General features: G+C 43.4%; 1 protein-coding gene across 2 annotated transcripts; it reads right to left on the bottom strand.

Moving 5' to 3' along the window:
* Positions 1-12,092: 12,092 nt before the first annotated feature.
* On the bottom strand, positions 12,093-16,955 carry SP8 (Sp8 transcription factor). 2 transcript variants are annotated; one of them, XM_040432581.1, is made up of 3 exons: positions 16,928-16,955; positions 12,776-13,595; positions 12,093-12,739 (listed from the first exon to the last, which is right to left on the bottom strand). In XM_040432581.1, exons 1-3 carry the CDS (start codon positions 16,946-16,948, stop codon positions 12,093-12,095), a joined length of 1,488 nt encoding a protein of 495 aa, XP_040288515.1. In that variant the 5' UTR covers positions 16,949-16,955. The 2 variants fall into 2 exon arrangements, with proteins under 2 accessions (XP_040288515.1, XP_040288514.1); XM_040432580.1 differs by having other exon boundaries at positions 12,093-13,595.
* Positions 16,956-17,246: the final 291 nt, after the last annotated feature.

Raw genomic sequence — 17,246 nt, forward strand, 5'->3', positions numbered from 1 at the left:
CATGTCCTATTCTTGTCCGCTGCTTGCGGACAAGAATAGGCATTTCTATGGGGGTGACGGGCAACACACCACGGACGTGTGAATGTAGCCTAACTCCAGTTTTCTGGTGTACGGTGGTTGGTGAATGTCAGCCAGCTGATAACCAGCTGCACCAGGAGAGGCTACCAATGGTATTGTGCTGGCTTCCTGCCATAACTTCAGTAAGAACAGGGATCAGTCCCCAGACACCTGCACACAATGGATGAGGACCTAGCCCCTTTCTGTGCAGGTGAAGAGCAATGCTGGGCGCTCCACACTGCTCCTCCACAGGTGTAGTATGTGCCATTCCACAGGAGCTGATGGGGACACATTAATAATACTTTAGAATACTATAAATGAAGTCATGCTCAACTTTTATCCAACATGTCTGCCCTCTTCTGTACCATTCAGGCTCACATATGATGTGCTGTAATATGGTTGGATAGCTTTGATGTGTGTAGAACATGGCAGGGTATATATGGTATAGTATATGTTGTAACATACGGACTAGATCATGTCAATTCTGACGACCTGTATGTAATGGAAGTACATGTTATACAGTTATTGGATATTACACGTGTACTGTGTAGTAAGTCTTTCTCTATATTGTAACCAGTAACATGTTGCTGAGCAGTACTTGTCTGCCTGCCCTCTGTATATGTCTATGATCAAGGCAGATGCACAAATACTTACAAGGAGTATATTCTGACAGTCTACTTCCAAGTACAGTAGACAGACTGAGTACAATCTGACCTCCTGTGCACTGTTGGTAGCCATGGACTGGATAGCATTTTGCTGTCTCCCTACACATTTGATGTAGGTGTGTTCTGTAACATAAATGTATGTGTGTGTACATATTAAATATACTGTATAATGTATTGTGCATGTAGGGTACAGAAGCTATGTACTACTTGTATACTGCAGGAACATATAAACTGTGAAGTACCTCTGACCACCAGCATGCTGAAATGTTCACTATGTGTCTCCCTGGATTTTGTAGAGTAAAGGTAAAATATGTCCAGCCTGTGTACCCGTATATTGCTGGAGCACCTATATTACATACTGTGGGCACATGTATATAGTATGTAATGTCTATATCTGCCTGTAGACACATGTATATAGTATGTAATGTCTAAAGCTACCTGTAGGCACCTGTATATAGTATGTAATGTCTATATCTACCTGTAGACACATGTATATAATATGTAATGTCTAAAGCTACCTGTGGACACATGTATATAGTATGTAATGTCTATATCTACCTGTAGACACATGTATATAATATGTAATGTCTAAAGCTACCTGTAGACACCTGTATATAGTATGTTATATCTATATCTACCTGTAGACACATGTATATAATATGTAATGTCTAAAGCTACCTGTAGACACCTGTATATAGTATGTTATATCTATATCTACCTGTAGACACATGTATATAGTATGTAATGTCTATATCTACCTGTAGACACATGTATATAATATGTAATGTCTAAAGCTACCTGTAGACACCTGTATATAGTATGTTATATCTATATCTACCTGTAGACACCTGTATATAGTATGTAATGTCTAAAGCTACCTGTAGGCACCTGTATATAGTATGTAATGTCTATATCTACCTGTAGACACCTGTATATAGTATGTAATGTCTATATCTACCTGTAGGCACATGTATATAGTATGTAATGTCTAAAGCTACCTGTAGACACCTGTATATAGTATGTAATGTCTATATCTACCTGTAGACACATGTATATAGTATGTTATATCTATATCTACCTGTAGACACATGTATATAGTATGTAATGTCTATATCTACCTGTAGACACATGTATATAGTATGTTATATCTATATCTACCTGTAGACACATGTATATAGTATGTAATGTCTATATCTACCTGTGGACACATGTGTGAATGGAGCCTAGTATGTTATATCTATATCTACCTGTAGACACATGTATATAGTATGTTATATCTATATCTACCTGTAGACACATGTATATAGTATGTTATATCTATATCTACCTGTAGACACATGTATATAATATGTTATATCTATATCTACCTGTGGACACATGTATATAGTATGTTATATCTATATCTACCTGTAGACACATGTATATAGTATGTTATATCTATATCTACCTGTAGACACATGTATATAATATGCTATATCTATATGTACCTGTAGCACATGTATATAATATGTAATGTCTACACCACAAACATATAGTCATCTATCTTCCTGTATTTTATAGGTACAGTCAGGGCCGGCGCCACCAGTAAGGCGACTTAGGCAGTCGCCTAGGGCGCCATGCAGCAGGGGGCGCCCGGCGCCCGTTGCGGTTAAAAAAAAAAAATTTGCTTATATAAGTTCGGAGCGGTCGGCGGCGCCCCTCATGCGGCGCCGCCTGAGCGGCTGAGGCTGAGCGCTTGCCGCTCTAAAGAATCCTGCCTGCGCTGCTGTGTGCTGTTGTTAATGTAGCGTGGCCGAGCTCTGTTCGATCCGCGGTACAGGAGCTTTTGTTTCCTGTACCCGGCCGGACTGACAGGAAGTGCACACTAAGTTGGCACTTCCTGTCAGTCCGGCCGGGTACAGGAAACAAAAGCTCCTGTACCGCGGACCGAACAGAGCTCGGCCACGCTACATTAAAGGTGGGGGAAAAGAGAGTGACAAGGGGGGGGGGATAATGAGTGACAAGGGGGGGGAATAATGAGTGACAAGGGGGGGAAATGAGTGACAAGGGGGGGGGAATAATGAGTGACAAGGGGGGGGAGAATAATGAGTGACAAGGGGGGGGGAATAATGAGTGACAAGGGGGGGGGAATAATGAGTGACAAGGGGGGGGAGAATAATGAGTGACAAGGGGGGGGGGAATAATGAGTGACAAGGGGGGGGGAATAATGAGTGACAAGGGGGGGGGGGGAATGTGGACACATGTACACTGCGTGCAGAATTATTAGGCAAGTGAGTATTTTGACCACATCATCCTCTTTATGCATGTTGTCTTACTCCAAGCTGTATAGGCTCGAAAGCCTACTACCAATTAAGCATATTAGGTGATGTGTATCTCTGTAATGAGAAGGGGTGTGGTCTAATGACATCAACACCCTATATTAGGTGTGCATAATTATTAGGCAACTTCCTTTCCTTTGGCAAAATGGGTCAAAAGAAGGACTTGACAGGCTCAGAAAAGTCCAAAATAGTGAGATATCTTGCAGAGGGATGCAGCACTCTTAAAATTGCAAAGCTTCTGAAGCGTGATCATCGAACAATCAAGCGTTTCATTCAAAATAGTCAACAGGGTCGCAAGAAGCGTGTGGAAAAACCAAGGCGCAAAATAACTGCCCATGAACTGAGAAAAGTCAAGCGTGCAGTTGCCAAGATGCCACTTGCCACCAGTTTGGCCATATTTCAGAGCTGCAACATCACTGGAGTGCCCAAAAGCACAAGGTGTGCAATACTCAGAGACATGGCCAAGGTAAGAAAGGCTGAAAGACGACCACCACTGAACAAGACACACAAGCTGAAACGTCAAGACTGGGCCAAGAAATATCTCAAGACTGATTTTTCTAAGGTTTTATGGACTGATGAAATGAGAGTGAGTCTTGATGGGCCAGATGGATGGGCCCGTGGCTGGATTGGTAAAGGGCAGAGAGCTCCAGTCCGACTCAGACGCCAGCAAGGTGGAGGTGGAGTACTGGTTTGGGCTGGTATCATCAAAGATGAGCTTGTGGGGCCTTTTCGGGTTGAGGATGGAGTCAAGCTCAACTCCCAGTCCTACTGCCAGTTTCTGGAAGACACCTTCTTCAAGCAGTGGTACAGGAAGAAGTCTGCATCCTTCAAGAAAAACATGATTTTCATGCAGGACAATGCTCCATCACACGCGTCCAAGTACTCCACAGCGTGGCTGGCAAGAAAGGGTATAAAAGAATAAAATCTAATGACATGGCCTCCTTGTTCACCTGATCTGAACCCCATTGAGAACCTGTGGTCCATCATCAAATGTGAGATTTACAAGGAGGGAAACAGTACACCTCTCTGAACAATGTCTGGGAGGCTGTGGTTGCTGCTGCACGCAATGTTGATGGTGAACAGATCAAAACACTGACAGAATCCATGGATGGCAGGCTTTTGAGTGTCCTTGCAAAGAAAGGTGGCTATATTGGTCACTGATTTGTTTTTGTTTTGTTTTTGAATGTCAGAAATGTATATTTGTGAATGTTGAGATGTTATATTGGTTTCACTGGTAAAAATAAATAATTGAAATGGGTATATATTTGTTTTTTGTTAAGTTGCCTAATAATTATGCACAGTAATAGTCACCTGCACACACAGATATCCCCCTAAAATAGCTAAAACTAAAAACAAACTAAAAACTACTTCCAAAAATATTCAGCTTTGATATTAATGAGTTTTTTGGGTTCATTGAGAACATGGTTGTTGTTCAATAATAAAATTAATCCTCAAAAATACAACTTGCCTAATAATTCTGCACTCCCTGTATATAGTATGTTATATCTATATCTACCTGTAGACACATGTATATAGTATGTAATGTCTATATCTACCTGTGGACACATGTATATAATATGTTATATCTATATCTACCTGTGGACACATGTATATAGTATGTAATGTCTATATCTACCTGTAGACACATGTATATAGTATGTTATATCTATATCTACCTGTAGACACATGTATATAGTATGTAATGTCTATATCTACCTGTGGACACATGTATATAATATGTTATATCTATATCTACCTGTAGACACATGTATATAGTATGTAATGTCTATATCTACCTGTGGACACATGTATATAGTATGTAATGTCTATATCTACCTGTAGACACATGTATATAGTATGTAATGTCTATATCTACCTGTGGACACATGTATATAATATGTTATATCTATATCTACCTGTGGACACATGTATATAGTATGTTATATCTATATCTACCTGTAGACACATGTATATAGTATGTTATATCTATATCTACCTGTAGACACATGTATATAGTATGTTATATCTATATCTACCTGTAGACACATGTATATAATATGCTATATCTATATGTACCTGTAGCACATGTATATAATATGTAATGTCTACACCACAAACATATAGTCATCTATCTTCCTGTATTTTATAGGTACAGTCAGGGCCGGCGCCACCAGTAAGGCGACTTAGGCAGTCGCCTAGGGCGCCATGCAGCAGGGGGCGCCCGGCGCCTGTTGCGGTTAAAAAAAAAAAATTTGCTTATATAAGTTCGGAGCGGTCGGCGGCGCCCCTCATGCGGCGCCGCCTGAGCGGCTGAGGCTGAGCGCTTGCCGCTCTAAAGAATCCTGCCTGCGCTGCTGTGTGCTGTTGTTAATGTAGCGTGGCCGAGCTCTGTTCGATCCGCGGTACAGGAGCTTTTGTTTCCTGTACCCGGCCGGACTGACAGGAAGTGCACACTAAGTTGGCACTTCCTGTCAGTCCGGCCGGGTACAGGAAACAAAAGCTCCTGTACCGCGGACCGAACAGAGCTCGGCCACGCTACATTAAAGGTGGGGGAAAAGAGAGTGACAAGGGGGGGGGGATAATGAGTGACAAGGGGGGGGAATAATGAGTGACAAGGGGGGGAAATGAGTGACAAGGGGGGGGAATAATGAGTGACAAGGGGGGGAGAATAATGAGTGACAAGGGGGGGGGAATAATGAGTGACAAGGGGGGGGGAATAATGAGTGACATGGGGGGGGAATAATGAGTGACAAGGGGGGGGGAATAATGAGTGACAAGGGGGGGGAATAATGAGTGACAAGGGGGGGGGAATAATGAGTGACAAGGGGGGGGGAATAATGAGTGACAATGGGGGGGGGGAATAATGAGTGACAATGGGGGGGGGAATAATGAGTGACAGGGGGGGGGAATAATGAGTGACAAGGGGGGAGGGGGTGGAAATAATGAGTGACAAGGGGGGAGGGGGGTGGAAATAATGAGTGACAAGGGGGGAGGGGGTGGAAATAATGAGTGACAAGGGAGGGGGGAGAGAGTGACAAAGGAGGGGGGGAAGAGAGTGACAAGGGAGGGGGGGGAATAATTATAGTGACAAGGGAGGGGGGGGAATAATGAGAGTGACAAAGGAGGGAGGGGGGAAGAGAGTGACAAGGGGGGGGGGGAGAGTGACAAAGGAGGGAGGGGGGGGGGAAGAGAGTGACAAGGGAGTCCCCAGAGCCAGACCAAGAGCCAGACTGCAGCCAGAGACCAGATCATCTTATTGTCCTGGTGGTAAGTAGACAATGCAATATGTTTATTATTTAATTGTTTAGTTATTAATACTATTTTGGAGACTAATTTACCTCACATTTTGGGTCCATTCACACATCCGTGTGTGTTTTGCGGATCCACAAAACACAGACAGCGGCAATGTGCGGTCCGCACTTTGCGGACCGCACATTGCCGGCACTATTGCGGACAAGAATAGGACATGTTCTATTTTTTTCAGGATCGGAATTGCGGATCCGGGTCCGCAATTCCGTTCTGCAAAAAGAGACAGCTACAAGAAGCTGGATTAACCCTAAGGGAAACATAGCAGTTCTTTTAATTTAAAAGCTGAGAAAGGGGTGGAACATGATATGGCAGATCATCTGATAAGGGGAGGGGCGTCAATTTTTTTTTTTGGGGGGGGGGGGCGTCAATTTTTTATCTTGCCTAGGGCGGCAAAAATCCTTGCACCGGCCCTGGGTACAGTACATACTACAGTATATAGTAATTCTGTACGACCTGTAAATTCTGGTCACATATATAGTAATTCTGTACTGCCCGGCCCCAGTATGGTCACATATAATGTACAGTGTTTTCTGTCCACGTGTATACTGCAAAAACCTATTAGATTGTAGATGTGCCCTGTGATATTAGCGCACATATACTGTTCTTATGCAAGATCGTCCTCTCCTACCTATATATATAATATACTACCTAAGTATATTACAGGCACACCTACATCATATAATAAATAACTATGTTTTCTTATATAATGTATAGTAAGACTGTCCTCTCCTACCTATATATATATTATATTATATACTAAGTATATTACAGGCACACCTATCATATAACTATGTATCCTTATATAATGTATAGTAAGGTCGTCCTCTCCTACCTATATATATCATATTTTATACAACCTATATATTACAGTCACACATATCATATAACTATGTTCCCAGACACATATATCATGTATAGTATAGTAAGGTTGTCCTCTCAATCTATATATATATATAAAGAAAAAGGAAAAAAGACCGCGGCACTTCCATAAGGTGAAAAAATGTGTAGTCCTTTTATTAACCCCTGCGTCTCACTTGGAAGTGCCGAGGTCTTCTTTATTTGTATTTAATTGCTGAAGTTTGGCTACCTCTGAGCTGCCGGCACTGCTCCTCCTCTCCGATTGTGCTGCCCTGATTTTCGTATATATATATATATTACTACCTACATATTACAGGCACACTTATCATATAATAACCACGTATAGTAAGGTCGTCCTCTCCTTCTACCTACATACATATTTTATATGATATACTACCTATGTATATTATATTATATTATATTATATATTATATATTACCTATGTATATTACAGGCACGCCTATATCATATAATAGCCACGTATCCAGACACACATATAATGTATTGTACGGTAAGTACTTGCTTGAGTGCTCGGGAGGAAGTTGGGGGCGCAGGGTGACCCTAGTGAATAGAAGAGGTTACATTCAGGGCCCTTTAATCCTCTCAGTAAAAGAATAGCCATTTCCTCCATGAGCTCAGGGTCTCTGATCCTTTGTTCCCCGGGGAGCAGCGATCCCCCGCTGAGAGGACTGTTCACACCATCCTGCCCTGCGCTTTATACTGTCCACACCACAGGTAATCCCGGTACTTTTTCTGTCATATTGTAGTTTGCTCCATTCATTACTTTTAATTACTATGCGATATTTATGGGTTACATTTATAAATCTGATCACACCCAGTATCACCAGGAGGACATCGCCTATGTGCAGCCACTATGTCATGGACAGGGAGGTGACCCGCGGGTGACAGCAGACTACAGATCGGTGATATGAGGACAGTCAGCGGGTCAGACAGCGTGCCTTCACCATAAGTAACTACAAATGTGTGACTGTATATGTGTGTGTGTATGTGTGTATATGTGTATGTGTGTGTGTAGTGTATGTGTGTGTGTGTATGTGTGTAGTTTATGTGTATATGTGTGTGTGTGTGTGTGTGTGTGTGTGTAGTGTATGTATGTATATGTGTGTGTGTGTGTGTGTGTGTGTGTGTAGTGTATGTATGTATATGTGTGTGTGTGTGTGTGTAGTGTATGTGTATATGTGTATGTGTGTGTGTAGTGTATGTGTGTAGTGTATGTGTGTATGTGTGTAGTGTATGTGTATGTGTGTAGTGTATGTGTGTATGTGTGTAGTGTATGTGTATATGTGTGTGTGTGTGTGTGTGTGTGTGTAGTGTATGTATGTATATGTGTGTGTGTGTGTGTGTGTGTGTGTGTGTCTGTATGTAGTGTATGTATGTGTGTGTGTTGTGTGTAGTGTATGTGTATATGTGTGTGTGTGTGTGTGTAGTGTATGTATGTATATGTGTGTGTGTGTGTGTGTGTGTGTGTGTGTCTGTATGTAGTGTATGTATGTGTGTGTGTAGTGTATGTGTATATGTGTGTAGTGTGTGTGTCTGTATATGTGTATAGTGTATATGTGTATAGTGTATGTCTGTGTGTATGTATGTGTGTCTGTATATGTGTGTATATGTATGTGTGTACTGTATGTGTATATATGTGTGTATGTGTGTGTATACCTGTATGTGTGTCTGTATATGTGTGCGTGTGTGTATAGTCTATGTGTGTAGTGTATGTGTATATGTCTGTGGGTGTCTGTATGTATGTATACATGTGTGTACACAGCCCCAGCTGCAGGCGGCGGTCCAGGGCTGGGGGCAGGGAGGGGGCTCCGCTCTGCAGACCAGGACACCAGATTTTAGAGTAAAAATCTCTTTATAGAAGCAGAAGAAAGCTGTCCGGCGGCAAAGGGCGCACAATACCTAATGTCGCACTTCTAACCAGGCTGGAGCTGGACTGAGCTCTGCTGCTGGGGATAACTTCCCACAGAAACTTTCTGCTCTACACCTCTGTACATCCTAGTGTATACATGTGTGATAGATAGATAGATAGATAGATAGATAGATAGATAGATAGATAGATAGATAGATAGATAGATAGATAGATAGATAGATAATAGACAGATAGATCATAGAAAGAAGATAGATAATAGATAGATAATTAGATAGATAGTAGATAGATAGATAATAGATAATATATAGATAATAGATAGATAATTAGATTGATAATTAGATAGATAATAGACAGATAGATAATAGAAAGAAGATAGATAGATAATTAGATAAATATTAGAGAGATGATAGATAGATAGATATATAGATAGATAGATAGATAGATAGATAATAGAAAAAAGATAGATAATAGATAGATAGATAATTAGATAGATATTAGAGAGATAATGGATAGATAATAGATAGATAGATAGATAGATAATAGAAAAAAGATAGATAATAGATAGATAGATAATTAGATAGATATTAGAGAGATAATGGATAGATAATAGATAGATAGATAGATAGATAGATAGATAGATAGATAGATAGATAGATAGATGATAGATAGATAGATAGATAGATAGATAGATGATAGATAGATAGATAGATAGATAGATAGATAGATAGATAGAAAGAAGATAGATAATAGATAGATAGATAGATAATTAGATAGATATTAGAGAGATAATGGATAGATAATAGATAGATAGATAGATAGATAATGCAAAAAAAAATAGCAAAAGAGGCAGCTCTCCACAAATCCTGTGATAGATGCGGATCTGTCCTCCCTCAGGCAGCAGACGACATCCACCTTTTTCCCATGATTTTTGGAGCCTCTTTTGCTATTTTTTTTATTATCTGTGGATCCTGTGTCTGGTCCTTGGGGGATGTCACCCAGTCATTTGTGGAGGGCAGAGTGCTGCTTCTCTTTCTTAGATATATATAGTATAGTGGTAGTAGTAGTAGTGGAATGATAGTAGTAGTAGTAGTAATAGTATAGTAGTGGAATGATAGTAGTAGTAGTAATAGTATAGTAGTGGAATGATAGTAGTAGTGGTATGATAGTAGTAGTAGTAGTAATAGTATAGTAGTGGAATGATAGTAGTAGTAGTAGTAATAGTATAGTAGTGGTATGATAGTAGTAGTAGTAATAGTATAGTAGTGGAATGATAGTAGTAGTGGTATGATAGTAGTAGTAGTAGTAATAGTATAGTAGTGGAATGATAGTAGTAGTAGTAGTAATAGTATAGTAGTGGTATGATAGTACTAGTAGTAGTAGTTGTGGTATTTAGTAAAAAGCCTCCAGTCACCCTGATGAGCCGGGCACAATGGGGGAGGTTACAGCACAGACTAGTTTATTGCCCCTGATGAATGTGAGAGGATTCCTCTCCGCTGACTGTGCGGCCGCTGGGGGCACAGACAAGGAGCCCACCTTGTCTGCTTCTCACTGGCCCCTGGCTGGATTAGCAGGGACCCTGTGTGTGCTGGGGAGGGGGACACGGGGGCATGGATCCCCCTCCCAAACCGGCCCAGCCCCTGCTCTTATGTGGAGAATCAGGCAATAATAAATAATGGCAATCATTACTATTACCCAGAATATCTGGTCACAGACATATAGGGGGATATTATTACCTGAAGAAAGGGCAGTTTTGGGTTATACCAGAACATAATGGACAATAATAATAATAACAATAATGAAGCAGTAATATTAACCATATGCTAATAATGATTTATAAACAACCAGTTTCCATGTTTGCTGGATGGTCATTTGAAAGGGTTAATTGGAACCAATAATGTTGTTGTTATTATTATTATTTGCATACATTTTTGCATTATTCAGATGAAATCCACACCTTTTTAGCACTTTTTCTTCTCACCACAAACCGCAATCCTCATGAAGGCGGCAGAATGAACAGCACTGCGTTATTTTCCAGCGTTTATTAATACCATTATTTAAAATATTACAAATAAAACCAATTACATCTCATGCATTTATAATGCAATCTAAAACGTCTCAGCGAAAGGTTTTTTTCCATTTCAATGTGAAATATTCAGACTATTTGAACATTACAACAAGGAGTCCGGTCTGCAGGGGCTGCAAACTCTAGCGGGGGTGTCGGTCAGCACTGGGGGGGCAGGACACACAGACACAGTAATACACCCGCTGGTGAATAAAACCCGGGGCAGTCCTCACTGACAGCTCCTTCACCACGGGTGAGATACCAGTTCATACCTATCTAAAGTCAAGCAAAACTAACCCCTCAAAGTGCAACTCCAGGGGGGCAAAGTGCAACTCCAGGGGGGGAGGGGGGGGCAAAATAATTAGAATTATAATAATAAAAAGACTGCAGTCACCTGCAACAAAGTAACTCCTCTGGACTCCTATATATATTTAGTGTCATGAATATACAAGAAAAATACTATACACCCGGCCATGGAGCCGGCCCCAGACGGAACGATTCTCATCCGATTCTAGATATTCACGTCATCCGTTATCCCCCCAATCTACCAGTATAATGTTATTGTCGGGCTCCGATCGCTCCACAACAGTAATTGACGACGACCAAATCGTTCCGTCCAAAGCCAGCTTCACCCGTGTCAGTGGGTCCAGTGCTGAGGACTGCTCTGTACCAGGTGAGGTGGGCACAACATGGCGCATGGGGGGTCAAATAAATTTCTAGAGACTAAAAATGACAGGAAAGGGCATGAGAAGACCCCTAATTCAGGGGCCCCCATCAGCAGACGGGGGAGAAATGTCCACAAGTCCAGCGAGTACGCGATCACCTGGAGAGCCCCCCTACAATAGAAGTCTGTGGCTGGAGTTCTTCCATAGGACCGTCCAGTCCTGACGTCATGTTACTAGTGGGGCCCTCCAGCTGGGGGCCCCCGGGGCTCACTCCAGGCCGTTCCTCTCCGTGCTGTGCAGCAGCTCCGGGGAGTGGCAGGGCGGGCTGGCGGAGGGGCTGTGCTCGCTGTCGGTGTCGCTGCCCTTCTTGCCCCCGCTGCCCGCTCCGCCGGTGCCCGCGCCGCCCCCCACGCTGTGCGTCTTCACGTGCTTGCTGAGGTGGTCGCTGCGCATGAAGCGCTTGTTGCAGACGGGGCAGGCGAAGCGCTTCTCCCCGGTGTGGGTGCGCAGGTGGCGCTGCAGCTCGTCCGAGCGGGTGAACCTCTTGCCGCAGAAGAGCCAGTTGCAGACGAAGGGCCGCTCGCCCGTGTGCCAGCGCAGGTGCGCCTTCAGATGGGACGTTTTGCCGTAGACTTTGCCGCATCCCGGGATGTGACAGCTGTGCAGTCCCTTCCTCCTCAGGCTGGCCCCCGCGGGGCCCAGCCGCTCCGCTTCTTGGCAGTTGGGGCAGTCACAGGTGGCTCTTCCAGAGTAGCGCCGGGCTGAAGAGCGGGGGGAGCCTCCTAGGGGCCCGGTGGGTGCTAGCATGGAGCCGGCAGAGAGCGGGGAGGAGGACGGGTCAGGGTAGGTCCCGGGGCCAAGCACCGGCTTAAATCCGTCCATCAGGTGCTGTCCGGCGGGGCTGAGAAGGTGACCTCCGGGGTTGCCCCCCGCTCCGCCACCTCCACCACTGCCCCCGGCTCCTCCGCCGCCCCCCGTGGTAAAGTGTCCGAAGCCGGCGGCGGTGTAGTCGGAGCCGTATCCTCCGAGCGGGGAGTGCAGGGAGCTCTGCAGGGAGCCCGGGTGCAGCGCGGCTCCAGCGCCGGGGCTCTGCACGTCTATCCAGCCGGCTCCCACCTCCCACCAGCTGGAGGCGCTCCCGGCGGCGGCGGCGCTGACGTCCCCGGTGTGAGAGGGCTTGAACCAGGACTCGTAGGGGTGCGCCATGCCAACCCGGGGGTAGATGCCCTGCAGTCCGTCCACTGACGCGTGCACCTTGGACAGGAAGACCGGCTGGTGGTGATGGGACGCGGCCGCTGCTGCCGCCGCCGCGGCCGCCGCCTCCTGGGATCCCCCGCTGACCGGGAACACAGAGTACTCGTTAGCAAAAGGCGAGGCGGCCGACACCGGGCAGTTACCTCCTCCGCCTCCACCTCCGGACGAGGTCAGGGAGAAGGCGCTGGAGCCCGGAGATCCCCCGCAACTGAAGGAGTCCGACACCAAGGCAGCTGCCGCCGCCGCAGCCGCCGCCGCCGCCGCAGCCGCTGCACTGGAGGACGAAGAGCCGCTTCTGGACGAGCTGCTGACCCCGAAGCCGGAGAGGGAACCGGAGCCCAGGGTGCAGCTACCGGAGGATGAAGACAGGGACGAGGAGCGCTTCCACGGGTGGAACCCCTTCCCGAAGGAGCCGGAGCCGTCCGACAGGGAGGACGGGGACGGGGACGGGCTGCCGATCTTGTTACAGGTGGCGGCCAGCATGGCCAGGGGTGTGGATCCCAAGCGCGGCTCTTCCTGCGGAGAAAGGAGACAGTCAGTGAATGGAAACTTCTTCTGTAATAACTCTGCTGACAAATGCATGTGTGCACAAGGTATTATACAGTATATACCGCCATATAGTAACTCTGCTGGAGAATACACCGTGTACACAAGGTATTATACAGTATATACCGTCATATAGTAACTCTGCTGGAGAATACACCGTGTGCACAAGGTATTATACAGTATATACCGTCATATAGTAACTCTGCTGGAGAATACACCGTGTGCACAAGGTATTATACAGTATATACCGTCATATAGTAACTCTGCTGGAGAATACACCGTGTGCACAAGGTATTATACAGTATATACCGCCATATAGTAACTCTGCTGGAGAATACACCGTGTGCACAAAATATTATATGGTATATACCGTCATATAGTAACTCTGCTAAGAATACACTGTGTCCACAACTAGTATCATTCCTACAGGTATATTACACCGCGTATAACACCATATAATACATACACCGCCAGGTATTATACGGTATATACCGCCATATAGTAACTGCTGGAGAATACACCGTGTGCACAAGGTATTATACAGGATATACCGTCATATAGTAACAAGGTTGTATCATTCCTACAGGTGTATAATACAGTATATAGAACTCTATAATACCACTGCTGGAGAATACACCATGTTCACAACTAGTATCATTCCTACAGGTATATTACACGGTGTACAACACCATATAATATATACACTGCCATATAATAACTCTGCTGACAAATACACTATGTGCACAACCCTGTATCATTAGTAATGGTGTATTATATAATATAAAGCACTCTATAAAACGCCATGTACACAATGCGATATCATTCCTACTGGTGAATAATACAGTATATAACACCATGTAATAACTCTGCTGACAAATACACAAGATAGTACCATTAGTACTAGTGTATTACACAGTATATACAGCAATGTAATACCACTGCTGGAGAACACACTATATGCACAACTAGTAGCATTAGTGCTGGTGTACTATATAGTGGATAGCTCTGTATAATGCACCATGTGCACAAGGTTGTATCATTCCTACAGGAGTAGTATACAGTAAGTCCCGCCATATAATAACTCTGTGTGCACAGCTTCTACCATTAGTCCCGCTGTGTTCTATGACGTGCCTGCTCCGTACAGGGCCCCACAGCATACACAGGCTGTGTCACCTCTGCTGCCATCATCTCCCAGGGTTATACCGTATAATAACAGGGCGACACAACATACTGGATATGCCGCAGATAACAGCGCTGCTACCGGTACTGAATGTAACCCATAGCACACAGTGTACAAGTACTATACCTGCCTAATACCCGCATAGTGCTAGCATCCCACCTCTACAGGGCCCTGTGTACCTAGATAGATAGATAGATAGATAGATAGATAGATAGATAGATAGATAGATAGATAGATAGATAGATAGATAGATAGATATTAGAGAGATAATAGATAGATAGATAGATAGATAGATAATAAATAGATAGATAGATACATAGATATTAGAGAGATTATAGATAGATATTAGAGAGATAATAGATAGATAGATACATAGATAGATAGATAGATATTAGAGAGATAATAGATAGATAGATAGATACATAGATAGATAGATATTCGAGAGATAAAAGATAGATAGATAGATAGATATTAGAGAGATAATAGATAGATAGATAGATTACTGTCTGCCATGGACTGAGAAGAGCCTGATATACCATGGACTCCTATATCTCACCATGGATGTGTCCCCTACCCAATTATTTCCCACTTGCTTTGGCAATGCTAAAATGTATTTAGTCCTGCCAATAAAGCTAATTTGATTTAATATATAGATAGATAATAGATAATAGATAGATAGATAATAGATAATAGATAGATAGATAAATAGATAGATAGATAATAGATCGATATAGACGGACAGTAGAAATTCCAAAAGTAGCAGCACTAGAAAATGAGAATAAAGCAGAGGCACAAGCACCGGGTTTTTTAAATCAAGGTCCAGAACTGAATAGAAAATGGAAAAACCAGGAGGTAGAGGAATAATGTTCTCACCTAAAATGGTTGCAACAATTTTAGGTGAATAAAATAACTTTTTTTAAAATAACTTTTTATCGTTTCAAATAATTCTGCCTGCGTTTTGCATTTTCCAGATAGCTAAATATAAAAGATAGATAAATAATAGATAATATATAGATTTTATGTTTTACTATTTCCTTGCAGTCCTAGCTATCTATTATCGATCTATCTAATATCTATCTGTCTATCTGTTATCTATCTAATATCTGTCTATCATATAATTAATGTATTTGGGATATAGTTATTGGTTACATTAGAATTGGAGGAATATTGTTCAGGCTTCACTTTGTGCTGTTACTGATCCCAGTATAAACCCAACCAAGGAGGATTCTACATTATAGACCGAGCTAGCTACACAGATAGGGGATAGATAATAGATATTAGACAGATATGAGATAGATAGATAAATAGATAGATATTAGACAGATATATAATAGATAATAGATAGATAGATAATAGACAGATATATAATAGATAGATATTAGATAATAGATAGATAGATAATAGACAGATATATAATAGATAGATAGATAATAGACAGATATATAATAGATAGATATTAGATAATAGATAGATAATAGACAGATATATAATAGATATTAGATAATAGATATTTTACTATTTCCCACGCTCCTCTGTGCCGCCCGGTACTAATTACTGTCTGAGGTATTTGTGTAAAAACATTATTTTCCGTTCATTTGTTATTAAATAATATTATTTCATAATCAGAAATGTGTAAAGGAATTATAATGCTTCTCCTCTAGGATTTACATGCGGTTTCATATAACGATACTATTCACAGCATATACACAATCTACTATCTATTATCTCTCCATGTAATGGAATAATAATTGTATGTAAATACTAAAGTTTTGGTTTTTCTCCTCTAAAATTATCGGTTTTTAACTTGCGATGAAGTTTGCGGTTTTCCCAGAAAACTTCCAGCTGTGATCAGAGCCGCCGGCAGTCCGGTCCGGTCCCGGTTCCGAGGTGTAGAATCCTCCAAGGTCCGGACATTCCGGCAGGTGAGCCGGCATTCACACTGAGCGGCAGCGGACGTACCTGTGGAGGCTGACAGGGCTCCGGGGCGGTCACACGCCGAGCCTCTTCTCTCCCTCACACTGCCGCGGTGACTGGAGGAGTGCTGCTGGCCCCCGGCCGGACGGCGCTATTATAACCCTGCACTGAGGCGGTAATAAAGACAAGCAGTCATGGCAGCACTCACCCCCAGCAGAGACGTGGCCATCCCAGCAGCGCCCTCCTCAGAGGATCCGTTTTATACGTAGATATCAGAGCTGGCTTTTTTTAGAGGTGTGCGATCCAGTGATCAGGTCCGCCCCTCCCGCACTATTGTAGCTCCTCTCCGGCTTTGAAGTACCGCTCTGCCCCGGACAGCCAATCACAGGCGCCGCAGCCCGGCTCAGGTCAGCCAGACGGGGAGCACAGCCCCTGCCACTGCCCGCTCAGCCGCCAGGGGGCGCTCCGGCTCCTACAAAGATCTGTCTCCGGCGGCCGCTCCTGGGACCTTATGAGTTCACTGGGAG

Source organism: Bufo bufo, chromosome 5 (assembly GCF_905171765.1).
Source record: "Bufo bufo chromosome 5, aBufBuf1.1, whole genome shotgun sequence".
NCBI lineage: Eukaryota > Metazoa > Chordata > Amphibia > Anura > Bufonidae > Bufo > Bufo bufo.